The 17739-nt window shown below is 31.4% G+C and overlaps 1 protein-coding gene across 5 annotated transcripts in view; it reads left to right on the forward strand.

The window, feature by feature from the left end:
* The window catches only part of LRR (capping protein regulator and myosin 1 linker 1 leucine rich repeat protein), a 224324-nt gene that overhangs the window by 17405 nt on the left and 189180 nt on the right, over positions 1 to 17739 (forward strand). For 4 of the 5 annotated variants that reach the window (XM_085815078.1, XM_085815079.1, XM_085815080.1 and 1 more), the window contains exons 3-5: positions 4859 to 4909; positions 7406 to 7465; positions 7946 to 8073. In XM_085815078.1, coding sequence (XP_085671204.1) covers positions 4859 to 4909; positions 7406 to 7465; positions 7946 to 8073 — 239 coding nt within the window. Of the gene's footprint in view, positions 1 to 4858; positions 4910 to 6768; positions 7256 to 7405; positions 7466 to 7945; positions 8074 to 17739 lie in introns of those variants that run through there. The other variant, XM_085815082.1, reaches the window with a different exon arrangement.

A 17739-nucleotide genomic window follows, 5' to 3' on the forward strand; every position in this document is an offset into this window, starting at 1 on the left:
TTGTATCAAAGTATGCACAAAAATGTTTGGGTGCCAAAAATGCTCATCATATCTGATGAAGTACATGCACTGAGACAGGAGTTTGGACAGCTGGCAATGGAAGGTATCGCTTTTGCAGCGATAGTTGCATTAAAGAATTAACTTATCTCTTTAATTTAGGAATGGTATAGCTGACTACACAAACCAAGAATATGCTGATAGGTGTTTAATTTCAGCCGAGTTTGTGGTAGTGTATGCTTATCACAGTCGATGGATTATGAATAATATTTGAGAAGGTGTTAGTTCTGCTTCACATTTGCCAATATCAGTTGACAAACAACTTCTTTAAAAATTTTGTTTGCCATTGTGAACACTTATAATAATTTCTTATTGTCCAGTTTCTAGCATTGTACTCTGCACCACAGGCTGTGCTGTGTAACCACAGGCTGTGTTTTTGTACTTATTATATGTTGTACATGTTTTTGGTCCATACTCAGCATCAGATCCCGAATTAAGTATTTTTCTGGTTTCATTGACTAAATATGGTTTATAATAACAAGTTCCATGTCTGTTTTTCTTCTCACTGCATACTATTATCCCTTTGGGTTTGTAATGGCATTAATAGAATGCCTTATATATGTATGTCACCATATTGGCATGTGGTAGAGAAGCTGGCTGCCATAGTCTTAGGTGCAGGTTGAAATTCCAAAGACGACATGAATGTTTAAGTGTATAATGTACTTGAGAAAATGTGGTAAGGGAAGAGGGTACAGTAAGTCCTTTGATCTGTCTCCTGACTGAGAAAATTCATACTATCATCTATTAAACAGGGATCGTACGGTCCTTAAGTTTTTTGGAATCGATTTTTGGTCCTTAAAAGTCCTTAATTTTGGCCAAAATCGTCAGAAGGTCCTTACTTTTAATCATCAGAAATTTCTGTCTGTTTTTACGACTGCTATTTTGAGTGTGAATTAACATTTTAGAGTAATATTTTCGGCGATTTGCTGACAAATATGGTTGTCTTTTAAATGGGTTCATGGATTATAATTTGTTCCTATTTCTAATATTAAATGGTGGGATACTCGAGTTCTGAGCAGGAAGTGAAACATGAGCATTTCAAAATTATTTCATTTTTTCTAATGAAGAGCTCTTAAACAATTTTTCGCTTTTTGGGATGTGAATTCTTTTTATTAAACCCTTCTAAATTTGGCGGTTTATCATAATTTTGGCGATTTATCATAATTTTGGTGATTTTAAGATTCTATAGAAAATTTTTAATTTCGAGATCTAGGATATTTTTGTCAATTTTTTTAGAACATTGTAATATTGATAAATTTCATTTAAATAATGGTAATATGTTTGAATTATATTTATGAGATAAGATTAAAAAAAAAAAGGCTCTTTTTTTTTTTTTTTTTTTTTTTTTTCTGTGATATTATAAAGTTCCATTTCAGCCATTTATTATATGTAGAAAATAAGCAAGGTATAATGCTATAAAGCACCATTTACGAAACAGTTCTTAGCAAAAGCAAACTAGCTATGTAATTAATTAAAAATGTATTTTTAATATTTTCATGGTAAGGGCTTTTCCCATGTAAACTGTCTCGGACTATTCAGAATTCTCAAAATATACATCAGTTTTCTCCAGAGCCTAAATGCACCCGAGCCCTGCTCCGGCACAATTAAAGCTCTGGAAGAACAATGAAAACATTATAGTGGAATGTTTGGCACAGCTTCAGTATAGCCCACCTAGAATTTTAACCAAAAAATATTGCCACTCTTGGCAATAAATGATATGATGTGGTAACCAATACTATTCACCAAACGCAATGTAAACAAGAGGATAGATTTACGGTTACAGCTAATATAGTAGTCGGTTATATTTATTCAATTACCGAGATTTTCATTTACTCATAGTTAAATGCACATGCCAATGTATTCTTACTTTTCCGGCATAGCTTCTGTGAAATCAATCACTGCACATACTCACAAAATACACAGCTTGTTCTAAATTTGCAACATCACAGCACAAAAACCCATGGCATCAACAGTAAAACTATTGTATACAGTCAAAAGTCGTTAATCCGGACTCATCGGGACTTCGGCGATTCCGGATTATCGATTTTTCCGGATTATAGATCATCAGTTTAAATCTCGTAAGATGGCATGCAGAAATTCTAAAATTAAAAATATGAAACCGTAAATTTTGAAATAAAGAACAATTATGATCTAAAGGGTATCAAAATTTACAAAAAAGAAAGCTTAATATTTATTTGTTTACTTTATTAAACATTTCTTTTAGTGTAAGTTGTTTAAGTTGCTTCGTTTTTTATGTGATAATACATTCTCTTTAATTCTTTAAAGAGAAATAATTTCTTGTTCAGTTACAAAGTTCCGCTGTTCAAGTCCTATAATTGCTGTGTCGAGAATACCAAGTAATTTGTCAATTGAAATTTTTTCGTTTTCAATAACCTCTGTTACTTTCTTCGCTATCAGAAGTGAATTATAATGACGAGGAATTTGATTTAAATCATATCAAAGATGGAGTACATCGAGATGAAATACTACATTTAATAAGGAATTATAATAAAATAAAAAACATCTGCATAATAAAATAAAAACATAAGGATAGTGCTGACAGATCAACTTCCAATTCATTGCGCAGCGCCGTGGCATTAAAGATAAACAAAGTTTAGATAAACAAAGGATATGCCTTTATCCATTTTTTGTCACTTTTTGTTTAATGAACTTCGAAACATACTTTCGCTTTGTAGATCATTTACATATTAATAAATATATATCAGAAATTCTATTTGACATAATCAAAAGTTCAAGCTTACTTTTATAAAATTGCTCTAGCAGTCTGCAAAAAATAATAAGCCGGATCCAATTCGAAGATTAAGGAACAACGCAATCTGAAACATTAACAGAAATAGATAATTAAATAATTTTTGCTTAGCTTATACTGTCCGTTATACATTAAACGCGCACTCGTAAACGTATTTTGCGCACGCGCAAAAGCATATTCTCAGCCGTAAAGGCGACGCATGCGCAGAGAGTTTGAAGCTTTGAGGTCCGGATTATAGATCATTCCGGATTATGGGTGTCCGAATTAACGACTTTTGACTGTATTAACTGAGTCGCAACCCCTGCAGGTAAGCAGCAGCAGTGACAACAGCCAGTCTTTTGTTGTTCATCATGCTGATTATGATTTTACTTCTCATTTTAACCTATGCCGCTTGATATAAAATCTGCTTACTATTTACTAAAGCTCTAGACTGAGCAAGTATGTGACAAAATGAGGTATAAAATCAAATCAACATAAAACTAACTATTAGTAAAACGTAAATAAAATGTCACTTATCTCCTTTCAAATATGTTCAGTTCTTATAAGTGTAAAATATATAATGCTCCTTGATCAATTTCATATATTTTATTCTCAGATTTAATAATAATAATTATGTTAATTAAGTCATGTTTAATAATAATGCATCCTACTTATGGATCTATTTTATTTTTAGGATGGTATTACAAAAGTGAAGTTCAGGCATAGATAATATTTTTAATTGAATTTATTCAGTTCCCATTTGCTCATAGGTCCTTGATTTTTTTCATTAATGGTCCTTAAAAGTACTTAATTTCCGGGCGCAGAAATGTGTACAAACCCTGCCCAAAACCTAAGACAGTGGCACTTGTAACCTTGCCCATAATGAAATTGATGGATTTTATATATGTGTTACTGTCAGACGAGTACTTATGCATATATATATTGTTTTGTGACACTAGTAGAGGTTTGTCGTGCATTCTGGAAGATGCTTGACTTTACATTTCATCTGTTGGTATTCATATGAAAAATAAAATGTTTTTTACATATAAATTATTTTTATTTAAAAAAAGTAATGTAAATGAAGAATTTTTTTTTAAACATTTGGAATGTTAAAGTTTAATATTTCAAGTATTCTGTTTAAAAAAAAAGGGGGGGGGTTACTTTTCCGTTTTGTTGGCGCAAACGATAAAGTCACCAATAATGGTACAACTGATGCCAAACGGAATATCTTCGCTGGTAACCTTTTACTGCTCATTTTCAAAACAAGTCGCAGCCATTTCTTATCAGATTGATTGTTTCTTTCAAAACTGGTATACAATTACATAGAATTTTTGCCTAGATAGTTAAATTTTATGCCCCAAGACCATTCGCGGTAATTAAGTCAATTAGGATGCAATCACACCGCTCACCCGAAGGCGAAAATATAGAACAGGCAAAATCAAGGGTTAAATTCATTAATTCTAATGAGAATGCACTAGCGAAGTAAAGCATAATTTCTGAGTAAGCTGTTTGTACGAATTGAAATTATTCTTGCATTTAAACTTGTATTCCAAATTAAGATTTAACATGAAATTAATGTAGATAATTACTGAGAGTATTAGTTTTTTGTAGCGTAGTTTATGTGAGATGAGATCACTTGGGGTCACGTGATACGAACCGACAAATCAGGCTGTTGAAGCATGAAAGCATAGTAAATTTTAAATTAATGTCTTTTCACAAATTTCTTGTCTTTATTTACTGGCTTTTTACAAAATTTTAAACCATATTAAAATGTTTATGCCTTCAAAATAAAAAATTCTTAGAACTAACATTTGTTAACATTTTTTATATGTATACTGCATGCTGTCGCCAACAAAGTCTGCTTGGGGAGATTTGCGCCGGCGAAACGGAAAAGTACCAAAAAAAAGTTTGCATATATTTATTGAGACTCTGCTGTTAATGAGATAAAACTGCATAACAATGTATTTATAAATATCAATCTGCAATGTACTAAATCATAATTCATTGTTATTGATTGTATGATTTACTGATAAAGAATTTTCATATTTACAGGCATTTTCAGCTTGTAGATTATTTATTCTTACTGCCAAAGTTCCAACAAAAGTAAGTTTATCTTTAAGCTTCTGTAAAGGTCTTCAGTTTATTAAAATTTGAATACAAATATTTTCTTATGCAATTTGTTAGTTACAATTTGCTGATAATCTTTTTCTTTAAGAGCTTGAATATGAGTTCTTACTGAAACGATTACTGAAAATCCTGTCAATTTAATGGCACCATTGCAATAGCTTTTTGGTAAACTTATTCCACTTGTGCAACCATGTATAGCACCTGCAGTAAATAAATCATGCAGAAGATGCAAATATTATCCACTTCTTTCAAGCAAATTCCTTTTTTTTTTTTTTTTTATTATTCTTGCAGTATATCTGCCTTTTCAATGTATATTTCCACAACATGCTTTCATAAGTGATGCATACTTTCATTGTATGTTAATAATCACACTTCAGATTCTTTAGTAATATACCCATAATCTAGGAAAATAATGTATAGTAATTGTTGTCATAATTTAGCATATTCCACACATATGACTTTAAAACTGAGAAAGTGACATGAAAAGTCAAATAGAGTAAGATTAGGTCATATAGGCTATGCCTAGGCTACTGATTTTCAGAAGGCAGCAGCAAAGTTGTTTTCACAAATGACAACTAAATAAGGGCCTTGAATTATTATGCTAATTTTATAGATGAAGCCAAAAGTATTAATTGTGCCTGTTATTCCAGAAACGCTGAAGCAGGGGATGCTTATCAGCTTGGGTTATATATACATGTACACAAAATAATAAGAAAAGAGAAATAAAATATAAATAAAAGGTATATTATAAATAACATCTATTTGGATTAATGAGAAGAATGAAACTGTTTGTGCTCAGATGACAGATCATCATAATTTGATTCCCTGTTTGTTAATTTTAATCTGAGATTTGGTTCCATGTCCAACAGTCTGCTCCCTTTTTTCGACTTAATGTCTACAAGTGCTGAAAAAGCAACTTTACATCACTATGAAGTTTGAAAAGGCAAGATGTATTTCAGAACTTTTTCTGTTAAAACCGTATACATATGTTTCATTTGTAGCCAGAATGATGTTAAAGTACACTCCTGAATGTTTATTTTAAAAAAAAAATCCATCTGAAGCCAATTCCAACAATTGCTCTGCTTCTGCATGCGACAAACCTTCTGGCATGGATGTTGTGTTAAACTGATATCTTATCCATTCGATATTTTTTTTTTTTTTTAAATCAGGGTATTAGATTTCAAGCCCATATGCAAATTCTTCAAATACTGTGTTATGTATTTCAGAGTATCAGCATCAATTTTAGTAGTCGAACTCATTATAAACTCATGAAGAGAGGGAAGCGTGTCTACTTCTCCATTACCAACTCTCTTTTGCTATAAATTTAGTTTTGATGGCAACATTCTCTTTATCATGAATGCGAAACAATGAAATTTCTTTACCTTCTTTGCCTATCAGTACTTCTGTCATTATATTAGCTGCAGGCTTGATTAAAATTTCGCCAATGGTTTCCGTTGCACTACATTTCGCAATTAAAAGTGACATGCGATATGAAGTTTCTAGTATTTTTATTATTGTTACCTCTTGTCAAACCCCACATTACGTTTCGAGACCGATTTAAATCCTTAAGTTTATTTTCAAAAAATTGTATGGGTTTATCTTTATACTGATTATGGTTCATCTCAAAATGGCGCTTTAAGTTGGATGATTTCATACTTTCATTTGTTAGATTTTCAATAAATAAATAAATAAATAAATAAAATAAATAATGCAAAATGGTATAGGCTCTTTTTCATCTCCAGTTCATGAGAATCCAAATTTAAGGTATTCTTTGTCATATTTGCGAGTTTTCCTTGCTTTTTTTAACAGGTTCTATCAGAATTGAAGTTGATTTTTTCATTAATTTCAGTATTTCCTGTTAGTTAATTGCTACTATAATCATTACTTTCTTTTGGTGTAGTAGTTCCAGATTTCAACTAGCAATCCTTGAAAAATCAAAATCCTTAGAAGTTATATTTTATAAAAATAATCAAAATCAGTGTGACTTACTAAAAGCATATAGCAAATATTTCCTATAAGAAGAAACGCACAAAAGCTAAAAAGGCGCCTGGAGAAGACACTAACTATTTACGATGTAAGTTTTGTCTGTACTGAAGTGTGTTATATTTCTGTCATTTCATACCGAACCACCTGACCCTTCACAAGACTGTTTTGACTTGACTCATGAGAACGTAGAATTTGGCCGTGACCTTCGTTCTTCCAGTTGGCCGTGATTTGGCACAGCTAAGCACGGTGCAGTGCATAGCCCCAATAAGCTTCGGTGCAACACGTGCCCCCAACTAAATACTTCCCATACCACACTTTGGGAAACAGTGGTTTAAGGTAGCTATTTTGCCTAATTTAAAATTTTACATTACCTACTTTCCCTTCCATTTTACTTATAATAAATTTAGATTTAATTTATGATTTAATTTAAGTTTAATTTATGTATGTTATTATTTCACCAAATAATATGTCTTCCATATTTTGCAGATAGAACATACATTCCATTACCTTGATATCCACAGTATTGAAAGCAAAAAGAATAACCAGGTAAATCCATTTAATATATATGTATTGAATATTGAGTAGTTCACATTTACTATTCTAAATTTGTAAGCATTATTGCTGTGAATTCTAATTTATAATTAATTAATTGATTCTTTTTTTTTTTTTTTTTTTTTTTTTACCACTGCAGGTTTAATTTTTGTTGTGTATGTTATTTTATTAATTTTGTGTCTGAGAAAAGTGTTATAGTATTTGCATTAATAATTGTAGCTTTCAAATTTTCAATCTTATTTACTCATATTTTTTTTTTAAATGCTCTCCCTCCCCTTCTGTACCGTATGAAGAGTTTCATATCTTGAAGTTAGTAGCCAAATAACACCACAAAGTAGACTGAAAATCCGTGTTTGTAAAACTGCAAAAGTAGAATATTTCTTATATATAAATAAATAGTTGTGTAAACCATAGCTCTGAAGCTTGTTTTATAATTAATTATGCATTAATATATTTTTAAATTTCTTTAAAAAGCTAATCTTGTCAGTGGAGAACAGAGCTTTTACTTTTTATTCTATTGATCCTGATTCTGAAGATGTTAATCACATGATCAGCCAACTAGGAACTGCAATTAAGAGTATATTCCCCCAAGTGCCTTTGGAGTAAGTGATAATCTTTTTACAATTATGCAATAAATAGGTCTAACTTCTTTATTATTTATTTAATAAAATGGGCTGATTTTGATGTGAAGAATATTTCTTGAGTGGTAGTGATTCAATGGCCTTATATAGCAAATGTAAACCATTTTAAGACTATATTCATTTTGTGAATTACTTGCTATGTAAATTGCTATTTTCCATAGTTTGCTATGGGAATAATTTTAAGCTGTTCTTAAGCCCATCTGATATGGTGAAACATAAAATATTTCTGAAAATATTAAAAATATTGCCATTCTTGAAAATGTTAAAAATTTATTAATTATTAAAAACAATTATGTACAAAATCTGAATTTTTTTTACTTCTGTCTTTCATTAGAGGTGGAAGATCGCATTGTGCTTGACTTTCTTACATATTTGGCTTCTAATTAATTTTGGGCCCACCAGCGGCCGAGCGGTAAAGACGCTGAACACTGGTAGTTCGGTCTGAGGTTCGAATCCCGCGAACGGGCTGGCTGCATGGGCGTTTTCGTGGTTTTCCCCATGTGTAACGTGTATACGAGCCAGTTTCCCTTAGAAAGTCCTCCACGAAAGGCATCCCTCCCTTTAGGCAGATAGCCCTCGTGTGCTTTGCCATAATTAAATACATTCTCTAATTGATTTTGGAAAATAATATCTTAATTGGTTTGGAGAAAGTACAGGCTTCAAGAAAGTATTTGAAATTATTAGCGTATTCTTTCTGTCCTTCGGCTTAATTTTAAAGTAACGTGGCATTTTGAATGACATATCTGGTACTTTTATCATCTCAGCTTGATTGGAATGTCATTTCTTGACTCCATCTTGGACCCTTCACACTTCATCAGAAGGACCTTACACTTATTGGTTACAGAAGTTATGGATGCTTTATGTTCTTCACTTTCTCTTCTGGGCATTATCATGTTCCTATTCAAAGAAAGGCCTTTCAACTGTTTAGTGATAATATTGTAGTAAAAAATATGATTACTTAACCCATGATTCTACTTATTATTTTTAATGCACTAGTGCATTTTCGGTATTTAAGTGCTACTTAACCTGGATTAAAATAAATTTAGCTTCATATTTTATGTGTTAATATCTGCATGTTGTTTGTAATGAGGGTTCAAGCTTATTATGTGGGATGTTTTCAATCCATGCACATTGATCAATCATTCATTGCTCAAGGCATTTATATGTATATTATATTATTGTATTTTATATTATTTATTTAGTTTGTTATTCAAGGCACCACTGTAGATGGAAATTGATGTATTGGAAATTCATAAATATTCTATCATATACAGTACAAAGTCCAAGATCCGGACGTCCAATAACCAGAATGATGTAAAATCAGGATCTTAAAGCCACTAATAATTTTTTTATGCTTTATGCATGCGCATTTGATTTTTTCCCCCGTGAGAAAACGTGTGTAGAATCTTGATTCTTAATTTCACTTCAGCACTAAATAAAATACCTGGTTACTGAAGAAGCAATCATTTTAGCATAAATTTGTATGATCGATAATTTGGCTCTGTAGCAGTGCATCTGCTTGTAGTACATCTCAAACCGAAACATTCTATGTAGAAACATTATTGATTTTATATCTTCTAATATCTTATATCTCTGATGCCAACCTTACGAATCATTATTTATAATATTTTGCTTTCATCACCGTATGTTCATCAACACATGACAACTTAAGTAATGACTCATGCAGCGATGCCTAAATAATATTTTTTATTTTAATAATTGAATAACAAAGAAGTATGATTACCTTTTATGCTGACATTATGCTTGGCGATGATTACAGATTTAAGTTAAATGTGTTAAATGTTGACAAGGAAAAATTCAACAAAAATTTCTTCCCATATGCTAAAAATAGATTTTGTTCATGATACTCATAGGCCAAAGGATTACATTTAATGAAATTTGAATTAAGAATAACTGATTTTTGCAACATCAGGTAAACCCAGAACCGGCACCAGGTTCGTATGGCCGGATCGGGTGGCAGAATTTAAGGAAGGCAAAGAGAAGCCCAAGTAACAAAATTTGGGGATGATAAAATTTTTAGAATTTAGGGAAACCCCTGGGACCCAAAATTAAGCAGCGGCAAACATTTAGAAAGATAGTTTAGATTAGTAAAGATTTTCCCATTATATATCATGCAGATAAAAGAGCACAGATGACACAAGTGTTAGTGTATGATTGGTTTGAAAATCATTTCATTACCCGAGGCTTGGCAAAATTTTGAATTCGGAATGATGACCCCAAAATTGTCCTGATTTTTATAGCAGTGACATGGAGATTTAAATAACAGTTTGTTTCATATTTCACTTAAAGTTTTAATGAAAGATAGTGTAGCCATGTTATTCTTTCCTCCAAACTGTGTGTCCATCATTCAGGCTATGGATATCGGAATAATGCCCGCGCCTGAAGTGCAAATATAAAGTAGCGTTTTTAAATCCATGTTAAATATCTTGAATAATGGAAAGACTATTCAAGAATTTAAAAAATAAATATTTTAGCATAAAATCTGCTGTGTGGAGCATCTCAAGATCATGGAAGGATCTTCTTCCTGATACTTTAAAAAATGCTTGGCATAATTTATGGCCAGCTACTATTAAGATGATAGCCGCGAATTTGAAGGCATTCAGATATAACAGACCACTAGGAAAATTTTCCAATTAATGGATTTTGTAAAGAAATGTGAAGAAGCGGTAATAAATGAAGATAATATAACATAAGTTTTTCATTTCATTGACAGTGCTCCAATCATCAGTCAATTAATTTACACTGAAATCTGTAGTATGGTTCCAGAAAATACCACTTTCAGTATTGAAGAAAGTGACAGAGAGGAAAATGAATTAAGGAAAATGAAAAAAATTCTATTGACAACTTAGTCAGAATGCTTGACACAGCAATTACAGGACTTGAACAATGGAACTTTGTAACTGAACAAGAAATTATGTCTGTCTATAGAATTAAAGAGAAAGTATTAGCACAAAAAATGAAACAACTTAGAGTGAAAGAAATGTTTAATAAAGTAAACAAGCTTTATTATTTAGCTAAATATTAAGCTTTTTTTTTTTCTTGTAAATTTTGATACCCTCTAGGCCAAAAATCACGATTTCATATTTTTAATATAATCATTTCTACATGCCATCTTGCTAGATTTTAACTGATGATCTAATATCCGGAAAATTTCCAAATCCAAAATTGCCGAAGTCCCAAAGAGGCCGGATCTCAGACTTTTTACTGTATATAACATATTTTGCATCATTAAAAACAATTTTTTTGGTAGACTTTCTTGCATGAGTTTGTTAAAAACTCCAAACATGGGATAATTTTTTTTTTTCTGAATATTGCAGAAATATGCATCTTTCTCTGTTGCCCATGACAGTACATATATTTATTAGAAAAAAGTTCTACTTTTCTGTTTTTATTCATTAAAGCATTTAAAACTCTAAATGGTATATATTCCTGACTTTCTTAGTCAAATACATAGCTGTGAAACACTAATAGTTTGCCTGGGTTCTTTTGTTGAGAAGTTAGCCTCATATGGTTTTCTACATGTGTAGTATAAATATACAGTACAAAGTCTTTAATCCAGACTCGTCGGGACTTTGGCGATTCCGGATTAGGGGTTTTTTTTTGGATTATAGATCATCAATTTAAATCTTGTAAGATGGCATGCAGAAATTATACAGTTAAAAATATTAAAACATAATTTCTGAAATAAAGAGCAATTATGATCTAAAGGGTATCAAAATTTACAAAAAAAAAAGCTTAATATATATTTATTTACTTTATTAAATATTTCTTTCAATGCGCGCATGCGTAAAGCATACATTACGCATAGTTGAAATTAGAAAATTGCAACCAGTAAACAATTTGATGTGTATTCGTGATATTTATAATGACAAGGAAATTGATTTAAACAGGCTTGCCACGCTACCTGGAAAACCAGAAAAAGTCAGGGAATTCGGAAATTGACCAAAAAATTCAGGGAAAAGTCAGGGAATTTAAGTGTTTTAGTCAAAATCTGGAAAAGTCAGGAAATTTCATACAACGATCCCGCCAAAAAAGGCAAGTTTTGCGCCGACGTTGGAAGAGATCACTTTTTTGGCGAATTGTGTATCACGTGAGTGTCATTCGGGCAGCTGGCATAGAGTCAATTTTCGCAGCTCCAATTTGATTGTCTTTTTAGAAAGGCAAAGCAAGTTTCCCGCAACTTTTGGTTTCCAGTAACCTCGAGAATTGCATGTGCAGTGCATGAACTAAAGAAAGTACCTGTTCTCGTATAAAACAAAATGGGTTTAATCCTAGTATATGGTACCATGAAGGTTAGAATTAAAAAAATATGTATTGTAAAGAAGGAAAACCTCTCTGCAACAGACGTGGCTCGGTTCCATCCTAGCGGGAAACAGCTGTGCATGTGCGATATATCTGTCGCCAAAGCTCGAAACTGGTGTCGAAGTTTGAAGGTCACGTTATCAAGAGTTCATAAAATGAATATCGTTTAAAATTTCTTTAAACTCTAAAGGAAAAGAAAATATTTTTTGGTGCAAATAAATTAATTCATGGATTAGTTATTTTGAGCGGGGGGGGGGGGGAAATCTACGAAAATCCGTTTTTAAAATTATTGCAAAAAATCCAAGAAACAGCGTTATTTGATAAAACGTTTCTTCTTGGATTTTTCGCAATAATTTAAAAACGGATTTTCGTAGTTTTCTTTTTTGTCAAAGAACGTTTCTTCTTAACACGTGTTTCTCAATTTCTTGTACACATCGTGGAGAGGGAAATTCTGGCCGTTCCGTCGTCAAATCCTTTGGCAAATTTTCCCTCCACTTTTTACATAGACGTTCTTTGGTCAGAATAATCTCATGTATGGTACAGCGGGATTTGGCGACATGATGATGAGCAGTAAACGGGTCATTTTGCTCATGGCGACAATTTTCAAAATCATGTGAAGGCCATATCGTATACTAGGATTTTACCGCAAAAAAATTTTTTTTCTTTTATTTTTAATAAATACCTTGTCATTTTGCACTAAAATAAAAAAATAGTAATCAATCATCTAGGATAACCATGTAATATAACTATATTCGCTAAAATATCGTTGATTATTCTAATTAAATTTTTAAGTAATTATCTTTATTTTTATGTTATTTATATCATTTAATGTTGCTTCTTCCCTTTAAATTTATTTATCATTAGTAAATAATATTTCCGAATTTCAGGAAATTTTCTCTGGCATAATCCTGAAATTAATTCTAGCAGTATGATGACATCACGAAATTTAATGCACATATTTTTTCCTTATGTATGCTGCGAAATAAATATAAAATACCTCAATTTAGTAAAAAGATATCATTAAATAGATTTGTTTCTTTCGTTTAGCTGCAGAATGTCTGCAAAAAAAGCCTTATTTTATTCCAGATTGGGCAGATTCTAATCTCAATCTTCAGTGGAGAAAACAACTCCTATTATAATTATATTTATGTTTTCAAGTGTTAAGGGGCCTTTTAAGAATACACCTCACACAAATTAAATTTACCTAAAATCTAACCCAACTTTTAGCATTGCGTTGTGATTTATAAGAACCGGATTACCCTCGTGTTGAACTGGGGATGATCATGAGTAATAATTAAGTAAAACGTACAGTTGTTATCCAATGTATATATCTTAAATTAAGTTTTTTAAGTGTAAAAGTAAACAAAATTATCAAACAAAGTGTACCAAGAATAATTAAGAATAAATGTCCTCTGGGATTTATTGAATTATTAAGTGAATTTGCTACACAGTACAAGTAATACCATAATTAATTTACCTCTTAGCACAGCCAACGTACATTACGCGGATAGACTGGAGTTTTCTCGAAACATACCTGGAAAACCTGGAAAAGTCAGGGAATTTCATTCTCCTGTTTGAGTGGCAACCCTGTTTAAATCATATCGGAATACATCGAGATGAAACACTAATAAGCCAAATAAAATAAAAACATCTGCCCTGAAGGTGAGGATAGTGCTGACAGATCAACTTCCAGTTCATTTTGCACCGCGATGTACCCCCCCCCAACCGCAGAGCAGCGTGGAATTGATAAACAGATTTCAGAATGGTTAGAGAAACAAATCACCTCTCTGTCACTTTCTTCATGTCTTTATCCATTTTTTGCAGTAATTCCACTTTTTGTTTAATGGACATCGAAACATGCTTTCGCTCTGTAGATCCTTTGGCAGCTCCAGAATTGGAAACTCATTTGGACATAATCGAAAGTTCAAGCTTCCTTTTTTATAAAATTGCTCTAACAGTCTGCAAAAAATAATAAGCCAGATCCAATTAGAAGATTAAGGAAAAACACAATCTGCAACATTAACTGAAATAGATAATTAGATAATTTTAGCCTAGGTTATACCATTCGTTATACATTAAATGCGCATGTGTAAACGTATTATGCGTATACATAAGTGCATTATGCATTTACGCATGGGCAGAAAGTTTATAGCTTTGAGGTCCGGATTATAGATCGTTCCAGATTATGGACGTCCGGATTAAAGACTTTATACTGTATTTGAATTTATTTTTCAAAGTCCCCTGTGACGGATTCCTTTCCTGTAGGCAAGTTAGCTGTCATATGTTTTGTCATTACCATATGCATGTCATCATGACTTTCTCATTTAAACTATTTTATGTGTTATAGCATTGATTTCTGAATCAAGTGCATCACATTATTATTGATTAAATACTGTAAAAAGAAGGGAAAACCAAAAAAATTTCTTTTGGTGTATTATTTTATTTAAAAGATCGTTGCAAACAATTTGGAATTGTTTCTGGATATTCTGAAATTAATATAAATATTTAAGATAAATTAAATCCATTTCTGTTTAAAAGGTGATGAAGAAAATACAAACCTTTTCTTATACATATTACTTTAATGAAATATATGTTTTATTAAAAATATTTGTCTGTGTTTTTCAAAAAATGATTTAGACAGTTTTCTTGTTTAAATCAATTTTTGCATTCATTTCATTTTTTAATACAACTGTCACTCCATAGTAAAAAAAATTTAAATAAAAAAAACATGTATAATTTAATTCATGTTATTTCACATTCCGAAAGCAACATGAAATTATTGTGAATGAATTTGCATTTCTCTAAATATTATATTTTGAATTTGAACTCATATGCAAACTCAAAATGAATGGATAATCGTGTGTCTATCGATATGCCTAATTCTTTGCCTTTGGGAGGGAGCGTACACAAATATGATTAAATACCAAAATCATAAGGATAATATTGACAACTTACAGTTTGAATGTGCCGCATTGGAGATTGTGATTAAATCTGCTAAAAAGCAGGAAATTATTGGGCAGCCGAGCCAGATTATGAATAATCTTATTGCAGTTTTGAAGACAACCGAAAGATATCTGGAGTTCACTAGGGATGAGTACCAGATTTCTAGTACAGGCCTTTTTTCCCCCAAAACACAATACAGTGCAAATGCTTTGATTGTTAGAAATGTTGTAAATGTTAAATGTAAAAAGTAAATGCAACTAAAGCTGTTAATAAAAATTGTAGCTTTATTCTGCTGACTAAAACAGCAAAAGTACTTAAACGTGAAAACACCGAGAAATGTATAGATAATTCAAATTCAATGCTTTAAATATTGAAAATGCTAATAACAACATCCAGATGGAGCACATTATGCAATAGCAGGCGAATATGCAGTCTCCTCATTCTACCCATAATATTTAAACCATTAGAAAACTGTGAATGGACTGTCTACCTATAAAAACTTTCAGCCGTAACTGATGGTGATCATCATAAGTGTACCAATCTATTCAGCACCCAACAGATTGAATATTATATCATCAATCAAAATGTAAGCAACCTGTTACAAAGCCTTCCAATCCATACCAATTGTGATAAGATTATGTCAGCACTTAGATAAATAGAGGTTTTTTTTTTGTGCATAAGGTGATCCGGCTCACCCGATGACAAACTTGTGCATTTATGCCACTTTTCATGATTCAGATCCTAACTTCGTATAATGTGGAACAAATCTACAACATCAAAGATCTGCTCTTGTTTTCTAAAGAAGTAGAAAATTTACAACCAGACTTTTATTGATTAATAAAATAATAAATGTGCTTTTATGCAGCAAATGTGCTGCCATCTATTGTAAAGTTTTGCAACTCCATCTTTTTCTTCCCTTACAAAGCACGTCTCTGATACCGTATCTCTTCTACCAATAGTCAGTTACTAAGCTCCCATCTCCTTCACATGATGTGACCATGCCATTCCACCCTGCTTCAGTATAACACTCATTCATTTTAGCTTCGACCTCGCTTCCTGACATATGCCATTCTGTGACCACCTATATGACAATAGCTGAATTCTCTCCTCTTGAAATCTTATACATCTACTGCTCTACAATCTGCATTGCTTATAACTATTCCTTATTGTTCTAAATATATTTCTATGCACACAACTTACGCTGTTTATGATATGTGGGGGAGGGGAAATCTTTACTGTTATACTGAGAGGGGATTTTAAACCAGGAACCTAAACCTTCAGCTTCTTTTTATGCTATTTTCAGAATTTGCATTTTAAAGGAATATTGTGTTTTATTTGCTTGAAGAAAAATCTCCTAAAAGATTTTTTAATTTTTCTTAATTTTAATCCATATACAAAAAAATAAAAAAAATAAAGAATATTTAAGTTTTTGCAACTTTTTTAACTGTATTGACTATTTTTGTTTGCCCTTTTTTTAAAATTCAAATAGAAACTTTTCAGTTACAGTCCCACCCCTCCAAAATGGTAGAGGATAGCAAATGTGTTAACAAAGGTAACTTTTCAGTGTGTGATTTAATGAAAACAACTCTATAAGTATCCTTTGTAGATTTTCATGATTACAAAAAATGTCATTCCAAGTTTCTTAGTAGACAGTTTTTAATATCCGCATGCGGCTAAGCAGCTGCTATTTCTGTACCCATAAAGAAAAACAGATTAAAACAAATGTAAAATGAAGAAGTATTATTTGTCTTACCATAGCCATTAGAAATACAGCATAGTTAGCTTGATCTTATTGAGGGGAAAAATTAATCACTTTAATAGTAGTCATTGTTATTGTTTACTGTATTAGTCATGTTTCCATTTAAATTTTATTATTTTCTTCAGACACACACACACACACACAAAAAAAAAAAAAAAAAAGTGTAAATACTTATGTTTTTTTTTTTTTTTTTTTATATATAAACTTTTACCTTAAAAAAAAAAAAAAAAAAAAAAAAAAAAAAAAAAAAAAAAACTTTGGAACAAGAAAGCATTTATTTTAATATAAACAATTTAATTGCTTTGAAAAAGTGAATTACAGTTTTCAGGAAGAATATTTCCAATGTATGTACTGTGTAGATTGAAAAAATCAATAATAAAAATACTCAAAAATTGTATTTAACTGAAGCAACTTGCCATCTAATGTGGAATTCAACCATCTGCAAGCTCATTTTGTCATTTATCATGGGCTCAGTAATGACTAAGTTATTAAAAATCACAGAATACTAGTTGGTCATACCAAATTCTTAATATACCTGAATTCATAAATGAATCACCTATATGGATTTTTGTTGTTTGTCAGTGTATATAAATAAGCAATAT

Source organism: Stegodyphus dumicola, chromosome 4, assembly GCF_044657685.1.
Source record: "Stegodyphus dumicola isolate Sdum_Otavi_A_Nest chromosome 4, ASM4465768v1".
Classification (NCBI taxonomy): Eukaryota; Metazoa; Arthropoda; class Arachnida; order Araneae; family Eresidae; genus Stegodyphus; species Stegodyphus dumicola.